Below are 20,230 nucleotides of genomic sequence, written 5' to 3'. Positions count from 1 at the left end.
CGATGCTGTTTTTAAAATGATATTTCTGAACGATTTTTTTAACTTGACTGAAACAAAATTATTCACAATCACAAGTCATCATTCTTTTCGAAATATATGTTTTCGGACTGTCTTTAGAGTTTAAAATGAAAAAAATATTATCATTATCGCCATAGCAATGAATTTTAATGTTCAAAATTTCAATGTTTCAAAATGGTCACAAAAAGAGGTGGAGACGAACTGTCAAATTCGTATATAAATGAAGTAGGCTGCGAACGTCTCCCTTTTATAACCTCAAAAATGCGCGAGAAGTAATAGTTCTATAGACAAATTTAACTATTTTTCCTGTTTAATTGGTGTTATAGTGAACGTACATACAAAATGCCGTTGAAGAAGAGAAAATACAATGCTAGATTTCCACCAGTAAGTTCAAAAGTTCTTAAAAAATGTTCAAAAACCTTAAAATATGTGTTGTTTTCATGTATAAAAGTCTGAGATTAGTGAAATCATGACATTGTTTGTTTGTAGGGACGTATCAAGAAGATAATGCAGACGGATGAGGAGGTGGGGAAAGTAGCACAGGCAGTCCCCATCATAATTTATATCCTTTTCAATTATAATTTTATAAAATATCTATAATTTCATAGCAGTCTGTCTTTAAGTCAACACAGACTGTACAACATTTTCTTTACTATTTTAACAAAACGTATTTGTTCTATGCAATTCTTTTGGGCCAATTAATGAGCAAACAAATGTGCTATTAGTACAAATAGGGACTAAGCCATGAAAATGTTTATGTAATGATTATTTATTATGTTTTATAGTCTGGGTGCTCTTTAGATTATATCATGGAAGATAAAGTTTTTTTTTTCTAATGACACATAACTATTGTGTATATGTATGTGGAAATTGTGTGTATTACTGCTTAAATTAAGCAGCCTGCAGTTGGAAGATAATCACTTAAATGCAATTGCATTGGATTTTGAGGGGCTTGATGTGAAATTTACTTAATAAATCATCTTGAATTATTCTATTATGAAAGTGAATAAAAGATCCCTGAACTCTTAAGACACTAAGTTATCTACCTCAGAATGTGACTACTTACATTACAAAGATTTCTCACTTTAGGGAGCTAAGGAAATTTATTTTGAGCAAGACATATAAATATAGTTACTGACTTCATTGCAATGCAGGAACAATTCTAAAGAATGTTTATGCAGGCTCGTAGCACTCCATGTAAAGCAATCTTCAGTTTAAATGATATTCTGATTATAAACTTCTGTTCTTGTCGATTTTTACCATATTAAGGAAACATTACTCCTATTTTTTTTTTCAAAATTATTAAAAACAAACGTCATAAACTGTCACCGTTTAATTCATTCTTATATTGAAAACAACAAAATTCTATAAGAATACACTATAGTATTCAAGTTTGTGAAACGAATGTGATGTAGCATTTCGATTAGATTCCATTAGTTCTTCATTACAATTTAGTTTTTGAACTAATAGATAATTAGTGCAGCTTACATCGGGCAGGTTCTCAATATCAAATTTGCAGATGGTGTCTCCCTATTAATTTATTATTTTACGTACACATTGAATTAATAAATATATCAGTTAAAGAAAAGGTCATTAGTGAAAAATCCACCAGATGTTTGATGTTAGATCTGTGAAAACACGTAGCCCACTGAGTTTCTCGCCGGATCTTCTCAGTGGGTCGCGTTTACGATCCGGTGCTAGATTCTGCGAAGCACTGCTCTTGCTAGGATTCGTGTTAGCAACGTCGTTAGGTTTGAGCCCCGTGAGCTTACCTACTAGTGGAGGTTACGCTGAAACAGCCTCTCAAGGTTATCAGCTTGGGTAGGAAAAAAAAAAGTGATAATACAGTCCAGTCCACAGCAACAAAAGTCATATTTAATATAGGTCAATGCTATATTATGCAATTTATATTCCCTTTGAAAAGGGATGAGCAACTGTTGGAGATTTGTCAATGTCACTCATGAACATCTAATCTAATTTTTATTTTTCGCAGTAATGAAATAACACTTTTTTTAAACATATTATTATCCGCAACACGCTTCGTCAGATTATAGAAAGAGAGCTATCAGCATCATGCTTCGTCAAAAAGTAATCTAATTTGGATTTAAATGCATATTCGCCATAACAAGTACTATTTCATGATAAATACTAAATAACAAACAATCTTCTTGTACCGGTTGAGTCCAATAATCGAGATAACGTGATAGTTTATGATTGATTAGTTTGTGCTAGATTCATTATTATTGGTCTGAATTACGCATATTCTAATTTATATCTGTTATATGAATGTGTATGCTATAAATTTATTGACAAGAGTACAGACGTTGCGATTTCGATTTCCGATTACATTTGTATCTAACTTGAAGTAGGTCCCAGCTGTCTATATCTTCTGCAAAATTATCTTATGTTCTGGTTAGAAAGATATAAAAGTTGTATTTAGGGTATTCTTATGTCCCATCGGATCCATTAAACGAGGGGGGGTTGTGAATAACTATGTCAGTTTGATTGAGTTTATCACATTGAAAGATCTGCTGTCGGGCATAAAACAGTATGTTTTCTTCATCTCCAAGAGCCATCATGTAACGTATGTAGCGATCTGGCGATCATTAGGACGACTTGAATCTTAGACATGTTTTTGTAGTTGTTGTTGATGGGTATCCGTCTGGTACATAGGGCCTTCGCAAGTTGTCTCCACCTCCACTTCACCTTAGACATAACAGGCATTAACTAAGAATGAATACTCTCTGTGTGGTACTCTATGTTTAGTTGCGTAAATGAGTCCACCTTCCCATGGTTAGTGGAATGTAATAGACATTATAACGTGATAGCCATCAGCCAATTTGAGATATCGGGTCTTCAAAGAAATTGACTGAATGGTTATTTTTACTGGTGGTGGTAGAACGTTTTATAAGTTTTCCTATTTCGGGCGTAAGCAGTAATGCGTTTTGTAGGGTAGAGCAGCGTTTGTACTATAAACACTGAGACTTTAGACATCATCTGTCTCGATGGTGGTAGGACCTCTTGAGAGTCCGCACGGGTAGGTACCACCTGCCTATTTCTGCCGTGAAGCAGTAATGCGTTTCGGTTTGAAGGGTGGGGCAGCCGTGTACTTGAGACCTTAGAACTTATATCTCAAGATGGGTGGCGCATTTACGTTGTAGATGTCTATGGGCTCCAGTAACCACTTAACACCAGGTGGGCTGTGAGCTCGTCGTGAGAATGTCGCGTCTAATTCGCATCTAATTCTGACGGTGACATATTATTTGCTGGTCCACAAGTGTAATCAAAATCGCTACTCAGATTTCCGAAGTACGATAATATTAATGTATACATTGTTATAACAACATTGATTATTTAATTCATCAAAAAATAAAATCACTCTTATCAATTAGTCTGTTGTCCTTTACAAATAGATAATCGTAATCTACACTTGTTTCTGTACGCGTCATTCTAAATGTAATGGATTTTAATTATCTCAGTTTGATGATTGCATTTTGATCGATTCAAACATGGAGGGTAGAGGTAAGGAGAACCGTCTCTGTGTGTGAATAGTGTCCGTTAAAATCTGCTAAATAAGGGTGGCGCTACAGTAGCAACTGGCTAAATTTAAAAAAAGGCGCTGAAAGTTATTAGAATAAGATAGAGAAATAAAAAAAGGATGAAAGAACTGTAAGCACTACAAAATCACAAAAAGTATTTTATTTAAAGCTGATAAGAAAATGCAATCGATGTCTCCACGTTTTACCACAGCAATAATTTTAGGTTATATTGACGATATTAGTTTGGACTACGTAAACGTGTGAGGTCTTGTATAATACACTCACTAATTACTCTAGTCATTAAATATATTAAAGGGGAATGCCCACTCTCCATAGTGTGCTAGGCCCAAGGTGGACATCAAATATTACTATAAAAATGTACTGATTCAAATTCTTAAATGTATTGGATATCTAAAAAATATATTGAAATTGACGCCACTATTATAAAAAATATAATAAAAATAAAAACTCGTTTTGAGGTTAATTTTCTACATAAATAAGTGTCGGATTGTGAGATACTTCAAGAACTTTTCTTTTCTTAATGTTTAAGATGTTCCTAATGTATTTTTATCCAATAGGGTATAAAAAACACACTTAATTCTTTAAATATCTATATTTTCTTCATCTTCATACACAATTAGTATCATCTAAAAATAGCAAAGGAGAGCATATACACGGTTTTAAATCTCGGTCAGGGTAAAACCACAATTCACACAATGTTTTTAGTCGTAGTATGAAACGTTATTGATAAAAGTAAAATAAATCGAAGAAAAATCAAAACACATCTATTTTGTACGCAAGCACAACACCACAAGCAGCAAGCGAAGTGTCAGTCAGTCAGATTAAATTCAGTGTTGTCAGTATAAAGAAAAATAATTACATGAAATTCATATATCGATAATTTTTTTAAATAACCGATAATTGAATTATATATTAAATTTTTTTTACGAGTACACATTATTTTTTATGTTTTTGTTTTAATTGTACATATTTATATAACAATACTAGTAAAGTTTTTTTTATTGCTTAGATGGGTGGACGAGCTCACAGCCGCCCTGGTGTTGCTAAGTGGTTACTCGAGCCTACATACATCTACAACGTAAATGCGCCACCCACCTTGAGATATAAGTTGTAAGGTCTCAAGTATAGTTACAAGTTAAAGTCCAATGGGTATGTCTTCGATGTTATTTTATGTGCATAAAATTCATTAAAATCGATTGATTAATGATAATACCTAAAATGATTTATTTATATGTTTTATTTATATACTCAAAATATTTACTTAATACGTAAAAGGTTTTGAAGCTGGCAATATTTTTCCCGCAAAAATAAAATTCTTGTTTTTTTTCAACTGAGTTACTTTTTTAAAACTACTTATTGTAAACTGTAGTGGCGCTTATTTGGAAGAAAGTAAATGCATATTTATTTATGACAAAATTAATGCACTAAGTATTTTTTCTCTAATCTATTGTCCGCTTTGGGCCTGAAATGGGCCGTCCCCTTTCCTAACTCAGCATACTTCAATCACTTAACAACTGCTCAATTCCTAACATACCCTGTGCCTATGCTAACGCTATTCTGGAGGATTTTTGAACTGTTATTTAGTACTGAAAGTGGGACACTTTTCCAAGCTTTTCCCATATGAGACGGTTCTCCTTACCTCCAAGGGCGGATCCAGCTTTGGCGCCAGGAGGGGGTCACATAGTCAAATTTAGATGCGTTCGTTCCCAAACGTTTGCCATTATACAAAGTTATTATATTATATTAAATTAATTAAATATTGAAGGTATGTAGTTACATAAAATCTGTATGGTGACAAAATATATAAATAAAATCATTATATTCAATTAGTGGTCCACCTAAGTCCTGGACCCAGCCCAGGGGGTGGTTATGACCCCCGTGACCCTCCCCATGGATCCGCCATTGCTTACCTCTACCCTCCATAGATTCAAAGAATAAATTCGAGTTTTCTGATTAAATAGGCAACGGGACACCGAACAAACGTTTTAAACATAAAGGGTGTTTATTAAATTAAAAAGATAATGAAATCGTTGTTTTCCATTTAAAAAATATGAAAGATCGCTTTAATAACAACAGTAACTAAAATATTAAATGACTTCTTTATACGTATTATCTGCTGGTTAGGAGATCGGACATAAATAATAATTTTATTCAACGGTCCTTTATACGTGTGCAAATTTTCAAATTATTAATGTTAATGAAACTCAGGTCGAAAGATTACGTTACGCGGATACGGCTAATAAGAACTCTTTTAAAAAACATAATATGTGTGTATTATCTTTAATTCTTAAGCAGATAATTTAATCAGAATTTAGTTTAAGAGGTCGATAACGCTTGAACGCATTCAAATAAATTTATCATAAAATATACATATACGGTGTAAGCGGAGTGTTCCTGAAGCCAGTTATTGAAACGATATTTAATCACACACTATTATTTAACGGGTTTTTACCATGATTTTTTTATTTAATAAGTTCTGGATATGTCGACGTGTTGCAAGTGCCCATGATCACGGGTAGACTGAAGACTGGGGATAGGATGTTAGAAGCAGACAAATCTTTCTACCCTCTTTCTCGACCGTCTTTTTTTTAGTATTACCAGTCTCGACTCTACGACTCTCCCTGACAATATATACTAACAGGAAAAAATATAGGGAGCTCCTTAAATGTAATAAGAACCCGTTAAATAATAGTTTGTGATGTAGACAGCCGCGAAAGTTTGAACCGATTCCTAACTAAGCTGTGCGTAAACATTTGTCCTGCTCTTTTTTTTCCCCTACCTATGCTGATAGCCTTGAGAGTCTATTTCAGCTTCGCCCTAACGTTTGTAGGTGAGCTTACGGGGCTCAAACCGGAGAGTTGCTATCACTGACCCTAGCAAGAGCAGTGCTTCGCAGAAACTACCACCGGATCGGAAACGCAACCCACTGAGAAGATCCGGCGAGAAACTCAGTGGGCTGTGTCTGTGGGTTAATTCGCTCGTCGAGTCCTTCGTCGCAAGCGACGGGTTCGACGAGGACGGTGGCCGGTGCTTGTGGCCTAAAAGCACCGTTAATGGATCAGGAGGATCCGAATGACGTGCTTTGGGCGACGTCGACGGTTTACCATTCGGTCCACTGGGTCGGGTATGTAGTTTCCAGCGGACACGAGGGTTCTCATGTCGTGCCGCCTTCTCAAAATGGCGCAGCGATACCGACTGTAGATACTTATTTGTCCTGCAGAAACTGAACACTTCATTTAAACTGAAAACCTTTCTCTGATGACCGACCCGTTCCCTCTAGATCTTAGACCCCGCGTGTCAGCGTATTCTTGATTGTATTACATTGCGTGTCGTTAAATATCCATTGCTTTTTTTTGTGTGTCATGAATTACTTGCAACACCGTCTGTTTTTAATACGCTTTTATTAGCTTCAGACGTATATAATTAATTATGTTAGTATGGAGTCAGAGTAGTAGTATGGAGTAGTTATAACGGAGTCTTTAAACATGATTTTGACCCTCTTCAAAACATCGGATTAACTCGAAATTTGGTATACTTCTTAAGGACCGATGACAATTCAATATTTAAAAAATATTGAAAATTTTTAAATTCAACTAAAAAATGAAAAATAAATAATAGTTTAAAAAACTAACAACATACGCTTTTATAGAAAATCCAACTAAAAAATAGAAAATTTGAATTAAAAATAGTGTAATAAAAAATGATTTTATTGTAAAAAAATAGCGTGGGGTGCATGGTATCAGTAGTTATAAATATTTTATGAACAGATATGAGTAGAAGGGTTATTTTGATAATATTATCCTGACAAGCACCCCACGCTTTTTTTACAATAAAATCATTTTTTCTTACACTACATATTTTTAAATAAAATTTATTAAAATATATTGTTTTCGTTTTCGGCAAAGGCTGCGTACGGAATACCCAATATTATACTAGGACTATTTCATTACGTTTAAACCACGCGTAATATTTAACTGTCGGCATGGCGATATCGCGCGTCTAGTAATTACGGGGTAGCGAGTTCGAGATTGAGCACGTTCTCGCTAACCTAAATGTGTCTGCGCCTCGTGTGTTGAAATTTGACTTTGTCGTCGAGTGGGCAAGCCTGTTTTGGGCACTGTCGATGACATGGGCATCTGTTGTTGAGCTGGGTTTTTTTTTATTGCTTAGATGTGTGGACGAGCTCACAGCCCACCTGGTGTTAAGCGGTTACCGGAGCCCATAAACATCTACAACGTAAATGCGCCACACACCTTGAGATATAAGTTCTAAGGTCTCAGTTACAACGGCTGCCCGGCCCTTCAAACCGAAACGCATTACTGCTTCACGGCAGAAATAGGCAGGGTGGTGGTACCTACCCGTGCGGACTCACAAGAGGTCCTACCACCAGTTAATTAATAAAAATAAACTCAGACAATAAGCTCTGCACTAGCAGAATTACTGTAAATGAAACAGATGTCTGGAAGAGATCGCTTTTGATCGTGATAAGAACGCGATTGTGCAAACGTATATGCTTGTTGACTGTTTTCTAATTTTAATTGTGTTTTGGTGTGCAAAGTATGCTCTCTTTCTCTCTCTTTCTCTCTCTCTCTCTCTCTCTCTCTCTCTCCCTTTCTCTCTCTCTCTCTTTCTCTCTCTCTCTTTCTCTCTCTCTCTCTTTCTCTCTCTCTTTCTCTCTCTCTCTTTCTCTCTCTCTCTCTCCCTCACTCTCTCTCTCTTTTTTTGCTTCTTTTAAGATTTACCGAATTCAAGTTTGTTTGTACATATTTAATTATAATTATTATTTAAGTCTTTGGATCAATAGGTGTACACGTGGACCGACGTTGTGGGACGATTCCTGGTATATGATCTAAAAAAAAGTCTATAAACATATCAGGCGTTAACAAACTAATTACTGGTAAGTTATTAGTTCGTTAATTACTGGTAAGGAACTAATTACTGATTAATTCGTAATTAAATTTATGGGTAGGTGGTAGGTTAGTTCAAGTGGGTAGACGAAATTGTAACAGTAGCTGGTAAAGATTGGCTGAATACCGCCAAGGATAAAAGAGGGTTCGTACAGAAATAATTTAAATAATAGTCAATAATACATTAATATAAGAAACTATCTTTTTAATCCATTAATGTATGTTAAAATTGTTTGTAATTTTGTGTTAATTATTTTTGTATGGAAAAAGGAAAGATTTATTATTATTAATTAAATTTATAAATTGTGGCAATTACTGTGACACTTGCGGGTAGTTTTCATACGACGACGAGAGAGAACAGACGCTCCCGGTCATTGTTTTCGTCGAACCCGTCGCTTGCGACGAAGGGCTCGACGAGTAAATTAATCCTCAGACACAGCACACTGAATTTCTCGCCGGATCTTCTCAGTGGCTCGCGTTTCCGATCCGGTGGTAGATTCTGCGAAGCACGGCTCTTCGTAGGGTTCGTGTTAGCAACGTCGTCAGGTTTGAGCCCCGTGAGCTCACCTACTAGTTAAGGTTACGCTGAAATAGCCTCTCAAGGCTCTCAGCTAGGTGGGAAAAAAACGACGCTCTACAAAATTGCTATTTCCAGTGGTTTGTCGAAATAGCTACATTCACTACTCTCTGTTGTCCACGGGGTCCGATAACCGCTTAATAACAGGTGAACCGTGTAATCTCATATAGAGCGCGTGCCCCATAGACCCAGCCCACTGAATTTCTCGTCGGATCTTCTCAGTGGGTCGCGTTTCCGATCCGGTGGTAGATTTTGCGAAGCGTTGCTCTTGATAAGGTCAGTGTTAGCAACACTTCCGGTTTGAGCCGCGTGAGCTCCGGCACGTTTTAGTCCGCACGGGTAGGTACCACCACCCCGCCTATTTTCGCCGTGAAGCAGTAATGCGTTTCGGTTCGAGGGGTGGGGAAGCCGTTGTAACTATACTGAGACCTTAGAACTTATATCTCAAGGTGGGTGGCGCATTTACGTTGTAGATGTCTATGGGCTCCAGTAACCACTTAACACCAGGTGGGCTGTGAGCTCGTCCACCCATCTAAGCAATAAAAAAAAAAAAAAAAAGCTCACCTACACGCTAGGGTGAAGCTGAAATAGCCGAAATAGCATTGAATAAACAAAAAAAACAAGCAACAACCACTTCGGTTTGTTACGAAATATCTCTTTCTTTAGTTTTGATTATCACACGCGATCTTGCGATCACTTTGATAAACTGAAAATAAACAAGTGACGCGACGGCTGCATTATGACGCACTGAGAGTCGTCACGACGCGACGGGCCATCGCGTAATATATTTATGACGTCATCGTTTTATTGGGGAACCATTTCTATTTTTAAAAAAATATGACGCACAAAGAATGTTAAATAGAGAGCCAGGTCCGATGAAGTTTTTGTATTTTTCGGGCAGGGGCCGCCCCCCTACGAGGTATCAGTGCTTAGGGGGAACGCATGGTATGTGGGAATTGACGGTCTGCAGATGTTGGGGGACGTCTGCAGCCCCGAGGATACTTTTAGGGTCCTACCGCACCAAACGACTCTACCTTGCACTCTCTAATCCGACGCCCGATCTCCGCCCGGGGGGTCAAAACTCTAGTATTTATTTATTAGGCACACAATAAGTGCCTGAGGTCGATACTCCGCATATTCTTGCCAGTCACTATCTCTAATAAAGACCTTTGGACTAAATGTGACCAAAATCCCATCGCGCAAGACATTGCTCATCGGAAATGGCGTTGGATAGGACACACTACGGCGCAGCGGAGTCAACGCAGCATCAATCGCGTTTGAGTGGCAACCGCTTGGCAGGAGAAGACCTGGTCGCCCTGTACACACTTGGCGACGCACCGTAGAGAGTGAGATGATACTGCCAACGTGACCTGGAGTGATGTCAAGGAGCAAGCGCAAGACAGGTTAAAGTGGAGACAACTTGTGAGGTCCCTATGTACCAGCGGGGTACCCTAGGACTACAACAACAACAGGCACACAATACACAATACAAGCTAAAAAGATACACAAAAATAACAACAAGTAAGAAAAGAACAAAATCTGGCTTGCAACATAAGACATGTGCGCACGACTAAGCAAGACAAACGTGCTGAGTTTGTATATAGAAGATAGGTAGAACCCCTCGTGTATAAATTTAGGGAACCCCAAAACAACCTTGAGACATCCAAGGTCGAAGGCTCAATTATGGAGCATGCGGAGCAGCCGTCCCTTCCAGCGGAACTCGGGACGACTTAGCGGCATAAATGGGCAGAACCGTAATACCCCCCCCCCCCTCACGCGTGTGAAAACGGTTCGAATAAATCAACCCTATTGAAGCTGCCAAAAATTATTTTGTAACATTGCTTTACGTGGATATAAGTTAAGCCAATAAAAGCGTGTTAACAATACAATAATTAAATTTATCATATTATTTTTTATTTTTAATCGTTGACCCTGACTAAGGAAACATTAATCTTGGATGCTCAAGAACATTTTTTTTTTGTTTTTTTTTATTTGTCAAGTCTAGCGTCTTATCATTGTAGTCGGAACCAGCGAAATTTACATATGAATAAAAACAAGTTTAACATAGATATTATTCTCACGAAAACGAAAGAGTATTGTTTATGTCTAGGTGATTCTGTAACAGAAAACAGTATATTGCGTTACCATTTAGAATTTTAATAAGACATAAATATTTAAAACAATTTTTTTTTCTGTTTTCGCTTTCGATACATCTACAATTTAAAATAGAATAGGCGAGTTTATTCTCGGAAAAAGCCATTAATACGTATATACAGATATACGTTATGATTATCAATAAATAAATAAAAAACTAGTTGGAATAATGTACTTAAGACGACACGATTTCAAACCTTGTGCATGTCATAAAAAAAACACTTATTCGCAAGAGACCTGTCATTTTAAAGTCTTTGTGTTCTAAAGCAACGGATTCAATTGGGGGTACGTGAATATAATATTGGTAATGGCGGAATGAGAAGCTAAATCAAAAATAAACTGAACCGTATCGAACAACTAAAATGAATCTTATAGCTTAAATAATAAAAACCGATCTATAAACCTTAAGTATAACTAGCCGCATTTTAAGATTTCGTATAGAGTTATCAGGGGAATGTGACTCGTAAGAGAAAAGTTTTATTATAGGGTATGGGAACGAAGAAGGTTGGGAAACATCGGCATTTTTATTTATTTCATGCTTTTATTGCTTAGGTGGGTGGACGAGCTCACCGCTCACCTGGTGTTAAGTGGTTACCGGAACCCATAAACATCTACAACGTAAATTCCGCTACCTACCTTGAGATATGAATTCTAAGGTCTCAGTATAATTACAACAATCATTCTCCTGCCCTTCTCCCAGTCACTTGGGGTCGGTGCGATATGTTTTCTCCTTCCATACTCGTCTATCATATTATTATACCATTCGCTCACTTCCCTCTAATACATGTCGTCTTTTACGCAATCCATCCATTCCTTCTTAGGTCTACCTTTTCCTCTAGTATGGTTATTCGGTCACCGTCCTCGTCGAACCCGTCGCTTGCGACGAAAGGCTCGACGAGCGAATTAACCCGTAGACACAGCCCACTGAGTTTCTCGCCGGATCTTCTCAGTGGGTCGCGGTTCCGGTCCGTTGGTAGATTCTGCGAAGCACGGCTCTGCCTAGGGTTCGTCTTATCAACATCATCACGTTTGAGCCCCGTGAGCTCACCTACTAGCTAAGGTTACGCTGTAATAGCCGCCCAAGGCTATCAGCTTAGGTAGGAAAAAAAAAGTATAGTTACAATAATAACTAAAAAAAAAAAATCTAGAATATTCCTTAACCGTATTCTTGTCGGCTAACACCGCGCACCTTAGAGTTGTTCGTGCAATCATTGCTGACTAAAGCGATGCACGTGACCTTGAACAGAAACGCTAAGACCCTCAGTCCATCGCACGTGAAGCAATGCATCCTGGCTGAATCCAGATTTGACTTCCTGAAGGATCTGGTGAGTTTCATTGTTGTTTTAATTTTTCGGCAAACGTAAAGGGATGCGAATGATTTTTGGTTAACGAAGAAGCCAGGTCGGTAAAAGCTCAGTTGCCCGTGCGCGACCACACAACTGATAATCTTCGGTCTTCTTCTTCTATATATTTTTTTTATTGCTTAGATGGGTGGACGAGCTCACAGCCCACCTGGTGTTAAGTGGTTACCGGAGCCCATAGACATCTACAACGTAAATGCGCCACCCACCTTGAGATATAAGTTCTAAGGTCTCAGTATAGTTAAAGCGGCTGCCCCACCCTTCAAACCGAAACGCATTACTGCTTCACGGCAAAAATACGCAGGGCGGTGGACGTTCTATAGAAGATATTTGAAGCAAGATTTTCATGAGTTCGGCTCCGTAAATGGGAATTCTTTTTTTTTATTGCCCTTGGAGGCAGACGAGCATACGGCCCACCTGATGGTGAGTGGTTACCGTCGCCCATGGACTTCAGCAATGAGCAGGGGCAGAGCCAAGCCGCTGCTTACCATCGTTTTATAGGTGAAATTAGCCCTTGCAAGGGCAGGTGAAGACCTTTACAGTCGTTGAGTCTATGCTTAGTGATTAAGGACCCTTAGTCTCTTTATCGATTATAAATAAACCCCGCAATTTCCTTCCGCTGAAACGTCAATAAAGTATGTTACAGGAGTACCAATTAAATGGTTTGTTGTTAATGTTTATAGGTTAAAAATATACCAGATGTATCAGCGGCGGAAGAGAAAGAGATGATGAGTGCTGAAAGCTCGCCGAATTCTTCAAGGTTAGTTGTTTTGTAAGGTGACAAAAATAAACTAGCGTAGGTCTAAGTCTGTTCGTTTTGGAGCTTTCCTTTTTTATATACGCATATAAACATGCACACACGTGCTGAAATATGTAGTAAATCTTCATTAATTGCTATTCTCGTATAATCCATTACAATAAAAAATCGATGTAAGGGAACAGTTATGGTGTAAATACAGAGAGCCCACAATGGAAAGTGAGGGTAGTTCCACGTCACAAAAGGTTGTTGACCCCGTGCTTCAATTGATTTGTAGTCGTGTTACAATGCGTGCTATGTTTATAATATTACTAGCTGTACCCGTCCGCTTCCCTGGGCATTTAAAATTAACATTATTATTTCTCACCCCCACAAAGATTCTCATCATTAACGCCCCCTCAAGTGGTGTAGGGAGTCCAGCACTCATATAAATATTAGCCTATCCATTAAATACATGTATTTTCTACACGGATACCAAGTTTCAAGTCAATCGGATGCAAGGTTCAGTAGTTATGACGGAACATCCGTAAAAGCCACTGTAGATTTATATATTAGTATAGATATAAGAATATGACATTTTATAATTCATTGCGGTTTTATTTTCATAGATTTTCAGACGTCTCTGTACCGCCGCGGAGGATAGGCAGGGAGGACTCCAACAGCTCGAGCAGTTGCGACGTCAAAGTTCCAATAACCCCGACAAATCTCATCCGAGATCCGTTGAAGCGGGCCGTCTCCTCGGAAACCGAGATCCCGCCGAAGCCAGCGATCCCAACGATAACTTCCAACGATGTAGCGATAGATCTATCCAAGAAGTCGGCGGAAGAGAAACGTCCAGTGCGGACGGCGAACTTCTACCAGGAGACGCTCTCCGACGAGACGGAGCATCGGAGCGTCATCACCGTGAACCCGACGTACTCCAGTCCGCAGCCGTCGACGAGCTACACGAAATTAAAACCAATAGAACTCCCGCATAAGGTCGAAGTTGTCGTGCCAAAAAAGTTTACTGTGTTACCGTCTATGCCTAAGACACCGGTGACGCCGCGGACGCCCGTCACGCCGATACTAAACATAGATTTTACCAAAAACATAGCGAATCCGGAAATTAAAGTTCTAGATACGGCCGCGGCGAACATAATCGCGGTGCCGAAGAACGAAAGGAAATACTTGCACAGGCAGAATTCTAAACCTAGAGACGTCAAGAGATTCGAAACGCGATCGGTCCCCACGCAGGCGCATCCAGTCGATTTAGATCACTTGAATTCCGGGAATCTACAGATCGACGAAGACTACGATACCTGAATTATAACTTTGTAAGTTTAAGTTTTTTTTTTTACGTGTTTTTGTTGTCAGTACCACGCGAAAAGAATGTGTTAATTTTGACGAAAACATAATAATATGTGCTGTTGAAGTATGGTTCGGTTCGATTTTCGTATGGAGGGTAGATGTAAGACGGGTCATCTTGTATAATATGGAATTAGAAATCACGACTCAAAATATTTAAAAAAATATAATTACAACGGTAGATTGGTGGGTGGCGCATTTACGTCATAGATGTCTATGGGCTCCGGTAACCACTCAACACCAGGTGGGCTGTGAGCTCGTCCACCCATCTAAGCAATAAAAAAAATACAAAATACAATTTTCAACAATTATTAATTTTAAATACCAATGACAAAATGTGGGTAACTAAAGCCGACTGAGTTTCTCGCCGGATCTTCTCAGTGGGTCGCGTTTCCGATCCGGTGGTAGATTCTGCGAAGCACGGCTCTTGCTAGGGTTCGTGTTAGCAACGTCGTCAGGTTTGAGCCCCGTGAGCTCACCTACTAGTTAAGGCGCCGCTGATATAGCCTCTCAAGGCTATCAGCTTAGGTAGAAAAAAAAAGGGTAACTAAGTTGACACGCGAATGTACCACGTCCGTCTCTCCCTGGTGATCAGAAAGAAGCCGTGAATGAGGCAATATGTTAGTGGTCCCCCCAACTCCCCTCTTCAACTCCGACCGGTCCGAAGTCGCTGCTGTATTACGTCAGCAGGCCACGCCCACATCCAAGGTCTTCTTTCCTTAGAATGGGACAAGTTGAAAAAGTTTCACACCGAAATGGCGCTAGAGTAGGAAGTGGAAATTATATCGAGTGGCGAAAGTTTATTTGGCTTAAATGAAATGTTTGCAACTTTACAGGAGATATATTTAAAGTTTAAACTTTAGAAAAAAATTCATAACAAAACAAACTTCTTCAGTTATTTGAATGGTGTAAACTTTATCGAAGTTGAATTAAAAACATCGGACTGTTATTGCTAATCTTTATATATAAAAATGAATTGCTGTTCGTTAGTCTCGCTAAAACTCGAGAACAGCTGGACCGATCTGGCTAATTTTGGTCTTGAATTATTTGTGGAAGTCCAGAGAAGGTTTAAAAGATAGATAAATATGAAAATGATTGAAATTAAATTTAAAAAAACAATTTTTCGGACGGATTCCTTTTATTTGTTTTAAGTTTATTTTATACCAAATCTTAGGTATTTTATTTTTCGATTGAGGCACTACGAAGCCTGCCGGGTCAACTAGTACCAAATAAAACGCTCTTTTAATTACAAAGATAAATGTCGCGTATCAAGCGAAATGTCGTTTAAACCGAATATCATTTCACGCCACGAATTATGAATACAGTAGTTTTAAACAGAGCGAAATGTGCTGGTTTGAAAAGCTTACTATACTTCATGAGTTGAGTTGTTAAAAAAATATGCAGTGCTTAAAACCTGAACTACGAGTATTTATCTATACTTCTATACTAATATTATAAAGCTAAAGAGTTTGTTTGTTTGAACGCGCTAATCTCAGGAACTACTGGTCCAATTTGAATAATTATTTCAGTGTTAGATAGCCCATTTATCGAAGAAGGCTATAGGCTATATAACATCACGCTAAGACCAATGCAAGCGGAACACCGATAAAAAATGTTTCAAAATCGGTTTTTTTTTCCTTTTGAGAGCTTCCGCTGCGTGCGCTGCAGAAACGGTAAAAATAATGTTTGACAAAATTGTTCCCCTTTAATGATCTAAAAAAAAGTCCGCGACAGCATTTTATTATGTCTATATGTTAAGGTTGGCTCACTATAACGTTTTTTATGCTAACCAAATTTGTTCTAAAACAAAGCATTATTTGTGAACTATTCCACGCGGACGAAGTCGCGGGCAAAAGCTGGTCTTTAATACAATTTACGTAGAAAGTGTTTATTTCCGTCTTAATTTATTATCCTGCTGTAATAATTTACAGCGCTGTTTTTAAAATCTTTCCACTTGTTACTGTGGCGCCACCTGTCAGCGGACACTTTTTAATACACTGAGACGATTCTCTTTCCTTCTACCCTCCATAGGTTTACGTGAATCGCAGATTTCATTTAAGTCTTAAGTCCAATCTCGTTCTAATTAACGACAGTAAATGACGCTAAGACTAAACCGCGGAAGTGATTTATAATGAATGCGCTCTAAGTAATTTTGTTAAACTACCCTCGCGCCAATACAATTATCTCGTATTGCTTACGAGTTATTTTCATGTGTGTGAATACGATGCGAGGTGTTTGGAAAACTGGTTATTTTGGTAAAAAATTAAACTTATGTTCATTAATATAATGTAATGATGTAAGGAAGTCAGAGAGAGAGAGAGCGAGACAGAGTGATTGTAATTTTTATATGTATGTATGCTGAATGTGGATGCGATCGTTTGAAGTTTTCTTTTTTTTTTTTGAAATATTGTTTTGTATCATTATATAGCTCCTTTAGAATTGAAGTGACTTAACTAAAAATTTTAATGAGTTTTATTTATTTTAAACGACAAACGTGTATAGTATCTGTTTAAAAAATTGAATTTAAATTTTTTCCTACAAAAAGACAATCCGTCTTTTTTAAATCAAGCGCACACTTTAAACTTTACGATGTACGCTTTAAGGCTTAAAGTATTAAAACCGAAACTGAAAAAATACTATTCTTCAATTACATTTTTGGCGTATACCAAAAAAAAAGAATTTTTGATTTAACCACTTAAATTCTAAAGGTGCGTTATCATACTTAGTTCGATTTCTTTTAAGCCGTAAATATATGTATACTTTGCTATATCTATATATTTACTCAGGCAGACTCGTATTTATCAAAAACGCAGCAATAAAAATGTATTTAATTACATTGTATATATATATATTTCAAAAAACTATGAGCTTAGGTACCTAACTATGGTATATGTCCAGAGTACGACAGAGATAGCGTGATATACCCACTGCATACCTCAATGTGCTCACTGCGAATTTTTTAACGTTCTCGATAACGTAAAAGTTAACTCAAATGTGTATGGAGTTGGAACGTTTGCGTACGTATGCCGCTAGGGGCGCTGTTGCCTCATTTAACAACTAAATTCAAACATACTTACTTGTAGATGACGTCATTGACTATCATTTATTCATATATAAAAAGGAACCAACGTAACTTGAACTGTACAATTCGTATGTCTGCAAGCAATTTATATTATAACGAAGGGTGAAAGGATATTTGGTTTGAGCGACATTTTTGAAATTTAGGGTCATTTCGTGGTTTAAAATTTTAGAAAAATTAACATAACAAAATAAAGTCTTTTGCTATTTGAATGGAGTAAATTTAATTAAGGTTCAATTAAAAATATCGCACTGTTGATGCGTTTCGATACTAATACCAAATAAAATGCACCTTTAATTACAAAGAGAAGTGTCGCGTATTACTAATCCACGGAGTTTCTCGCCGGATCTTCTCAGTGGGTCGCGTTTCCGATCCGGTGGTAGATTCTGCGAAGCACTGCTCTTGCTAGGGCCAGTGTTAGCGACACTCCGGTTTGAGCCCCGAGATCTCACTTACATGTTAGGGCGAAGCTGAAATAGCCTCTCAAGGCTATCAGCATAGGTAGGAGGGAAAAAAAAAGAGAAATGTCGCTTAAACCCAATAGTCTTTCACACCTCGATATGAATTTAAATAGTTAATGACACATACCACCGTTGGGACTTAACATAAAAATAACATTAAACAATTCTAATATACTTAAGGTCGATGTCTATATATCTAATGAAATGTATCTGTATCCTACAGTGGGTTCCTCACTAGACCAGCTCAATACCACAATGTCGTATTGTCCTCAGAATACACACATATGACGTGTCTGCTGAACATACAGTGATGCGGTACGCGTGGATGGCTCCATCCACTTCTGTGTACGGACAACACCACTTAACACCAGAAGAGCTGTCAGTTAGGCTGCCCAACCCATAAAAGAATCGTTTCGGAACAGACAGACACATCTAGTTGATTTTGATATTAATATAAATACGTAGAGTCTTGTAAAAGCCAAAATGTGTTTTCTGTATGTATGAATGTAACTTAATAGATAAAATAGCTTTATAAGTCCGTTATAAAAATATTGTCTATAGTCGCATTTTTTATTAGATGAAGTCAACTGACGTTTCCTGTGTTGTCAGTTTTTGATGAAATAAAAATAGTGTTGTGACAAAGTGAATGATTGAAAAACTCCTGAATGAATGAAATTGCCTCGATTGTCTAGTGAATAGTTAGTGTACCGAACTGCCGATATCAGGTACGGGGTTAAAATTTCAGTCGTGCTTTGTACATACCAACGAGCTTTCGACGATTATGTTCTTATAGTGTCTGTACCTATACTGAATACCGAGTATTTTAAACATTAACATTAATTAAAAACATTGCGAGGAAACTTGTAAGACTGTCCTATTTTCAATACATCATGTAGTTGGAACTATAGATGTATAAAATATGACAATTATAGGTAGGTAACGAAAATTAAAAAAAACTGATTGTAGTTACATACTACTAGTAACTTATATCAGAGCACTTTAATACAATTTTATTGTAAAATAGAAATAATATTCTTTTATAGTTTGAAATAATTAACTCTTCACACTCATTGTTCATTCATGTGATTGAACGAGAACTGAACGCATCACTATTAATTTAAATATGGCATCATTATTTTACAAAGTGACGTTAGCTGTCAGTTGGCTTCGTCTAATTAAAAATACGGCTATAGTGTTATTCATTCTGACTTCATTGATGACTTCGATTCATCAGTTTGGCTTATAAAGCTCCGAAAACTCCTTGTCAATAAGAGTATTAAACGCTTCAATATTCATTAATAATATTTAAACTTGAGGTTTTAACGAATTGTAGCAAATGAAGTTTTTATCTAGAATTCTGTAGTGTTGTTAAAAAATTTAATCGACTATAAAACGTTCCAAATTTTATCTATAGCAATAATGACAGTTGACATTTATTATAATGTGTTACCAGAATATAAAATGTAGACTTTATGAAGAAAAAAAAAAGTAGCCAACTAGTGAGGTATATAATGTTGTTGATAGTAGATAGAGAACTCTAGATGCATTTACCAGAATTTGATAGTTGATTGTGCTGTACGTGGAATATGTAGTCAAATCATCAACATTTAGTATGTGTTGTGCCAGATTTAAAATAACTGTTATCACAAACACGTTTTGGTTAAAGACGCAAAACTGTTTAAAATGTTCGCGATGAAAAATTACATGTTAATTTTAATGTAAATGTACATTTTAATGTTTAATGGGACATGATCGTGTGAATGTATAATACAGATTAAAAATATTTGTTCTATTTAATTTTGTTGTATTTATAAACAAATATTATGATAATGCAAATAGCAGCAATGACACGTTTCATGACGTGTTTATTCTGTGAATATAATAACAAAGAAATTTTGAAATACTCTAGTCAATTTCAATTTTAATATCGATTTCTTCTAATGACTACAAAAACAGATTTTGAAATATCAGCAAAAAAATAACAAATAAAAACCGTGGTCGTCACAGTGTGT

The 20,230-nt window shown here is 37.1% G+C and overlaps 1 protein-coding gene across 3 annotated transcripts; it reads left to right on the top strand.

Annotated features, from left to right (window-relative positions):
• Window positions 1–50: 50 nt before the first annotated feature.
• On the top strand, window positions 51–20,015 carry LOC101746654 (uncharacterized). 3 transcript variants are annotated; one of them, XM_012688350.4, is made up of 6 exons: window positions 51–402; window positions 508–580; window positions 12,399–12,541; window positions 13,261–13,337; window positions 13,943–14,647; window positions 18,492–20,015. In XM_012688350.4, exons 1-5 carry the CDS (start codon window positions 361–363, stop codon window positions 14,634–14,636), a joined length of 1,029 nt encoding a protein of 342 aa, XP_012543804.2. In that variant the 5' UTR covers window positions 51–360; the 3' UTR covers window positions 14,637–14,647; window positions 18,492–20,015. The 3 variants fall into 3 exon arrangements, with proteins under 3 accessions (XP_012543804.2, XP_021202037.2, XP_062531634.1); XM_021346362.3 differs by having other exon boundaries at window positions 18,442–20,015; XM_062675650.1 differs by having other exon boundaries at window positions 13,943–20,015.
• Window positions 20,016–20,230: the final 215 nt, after the last annotated feature.

This window comes from Bombyx mori, chromosome 24, assembly GCF_030269925.1.
Source record: "Bombyx mori chromosome 24, ASM3026992v2".
Classification (NCBI taxonomy): Eukaryota; Metazoa; Arthropoda; class Insecta; order Lepidoptera; family Bombycidae; genus Bombyx; species Bombyx mori.
This window is presented reverse-complemented; position numbering and strand designations above follow the sequence as displayed.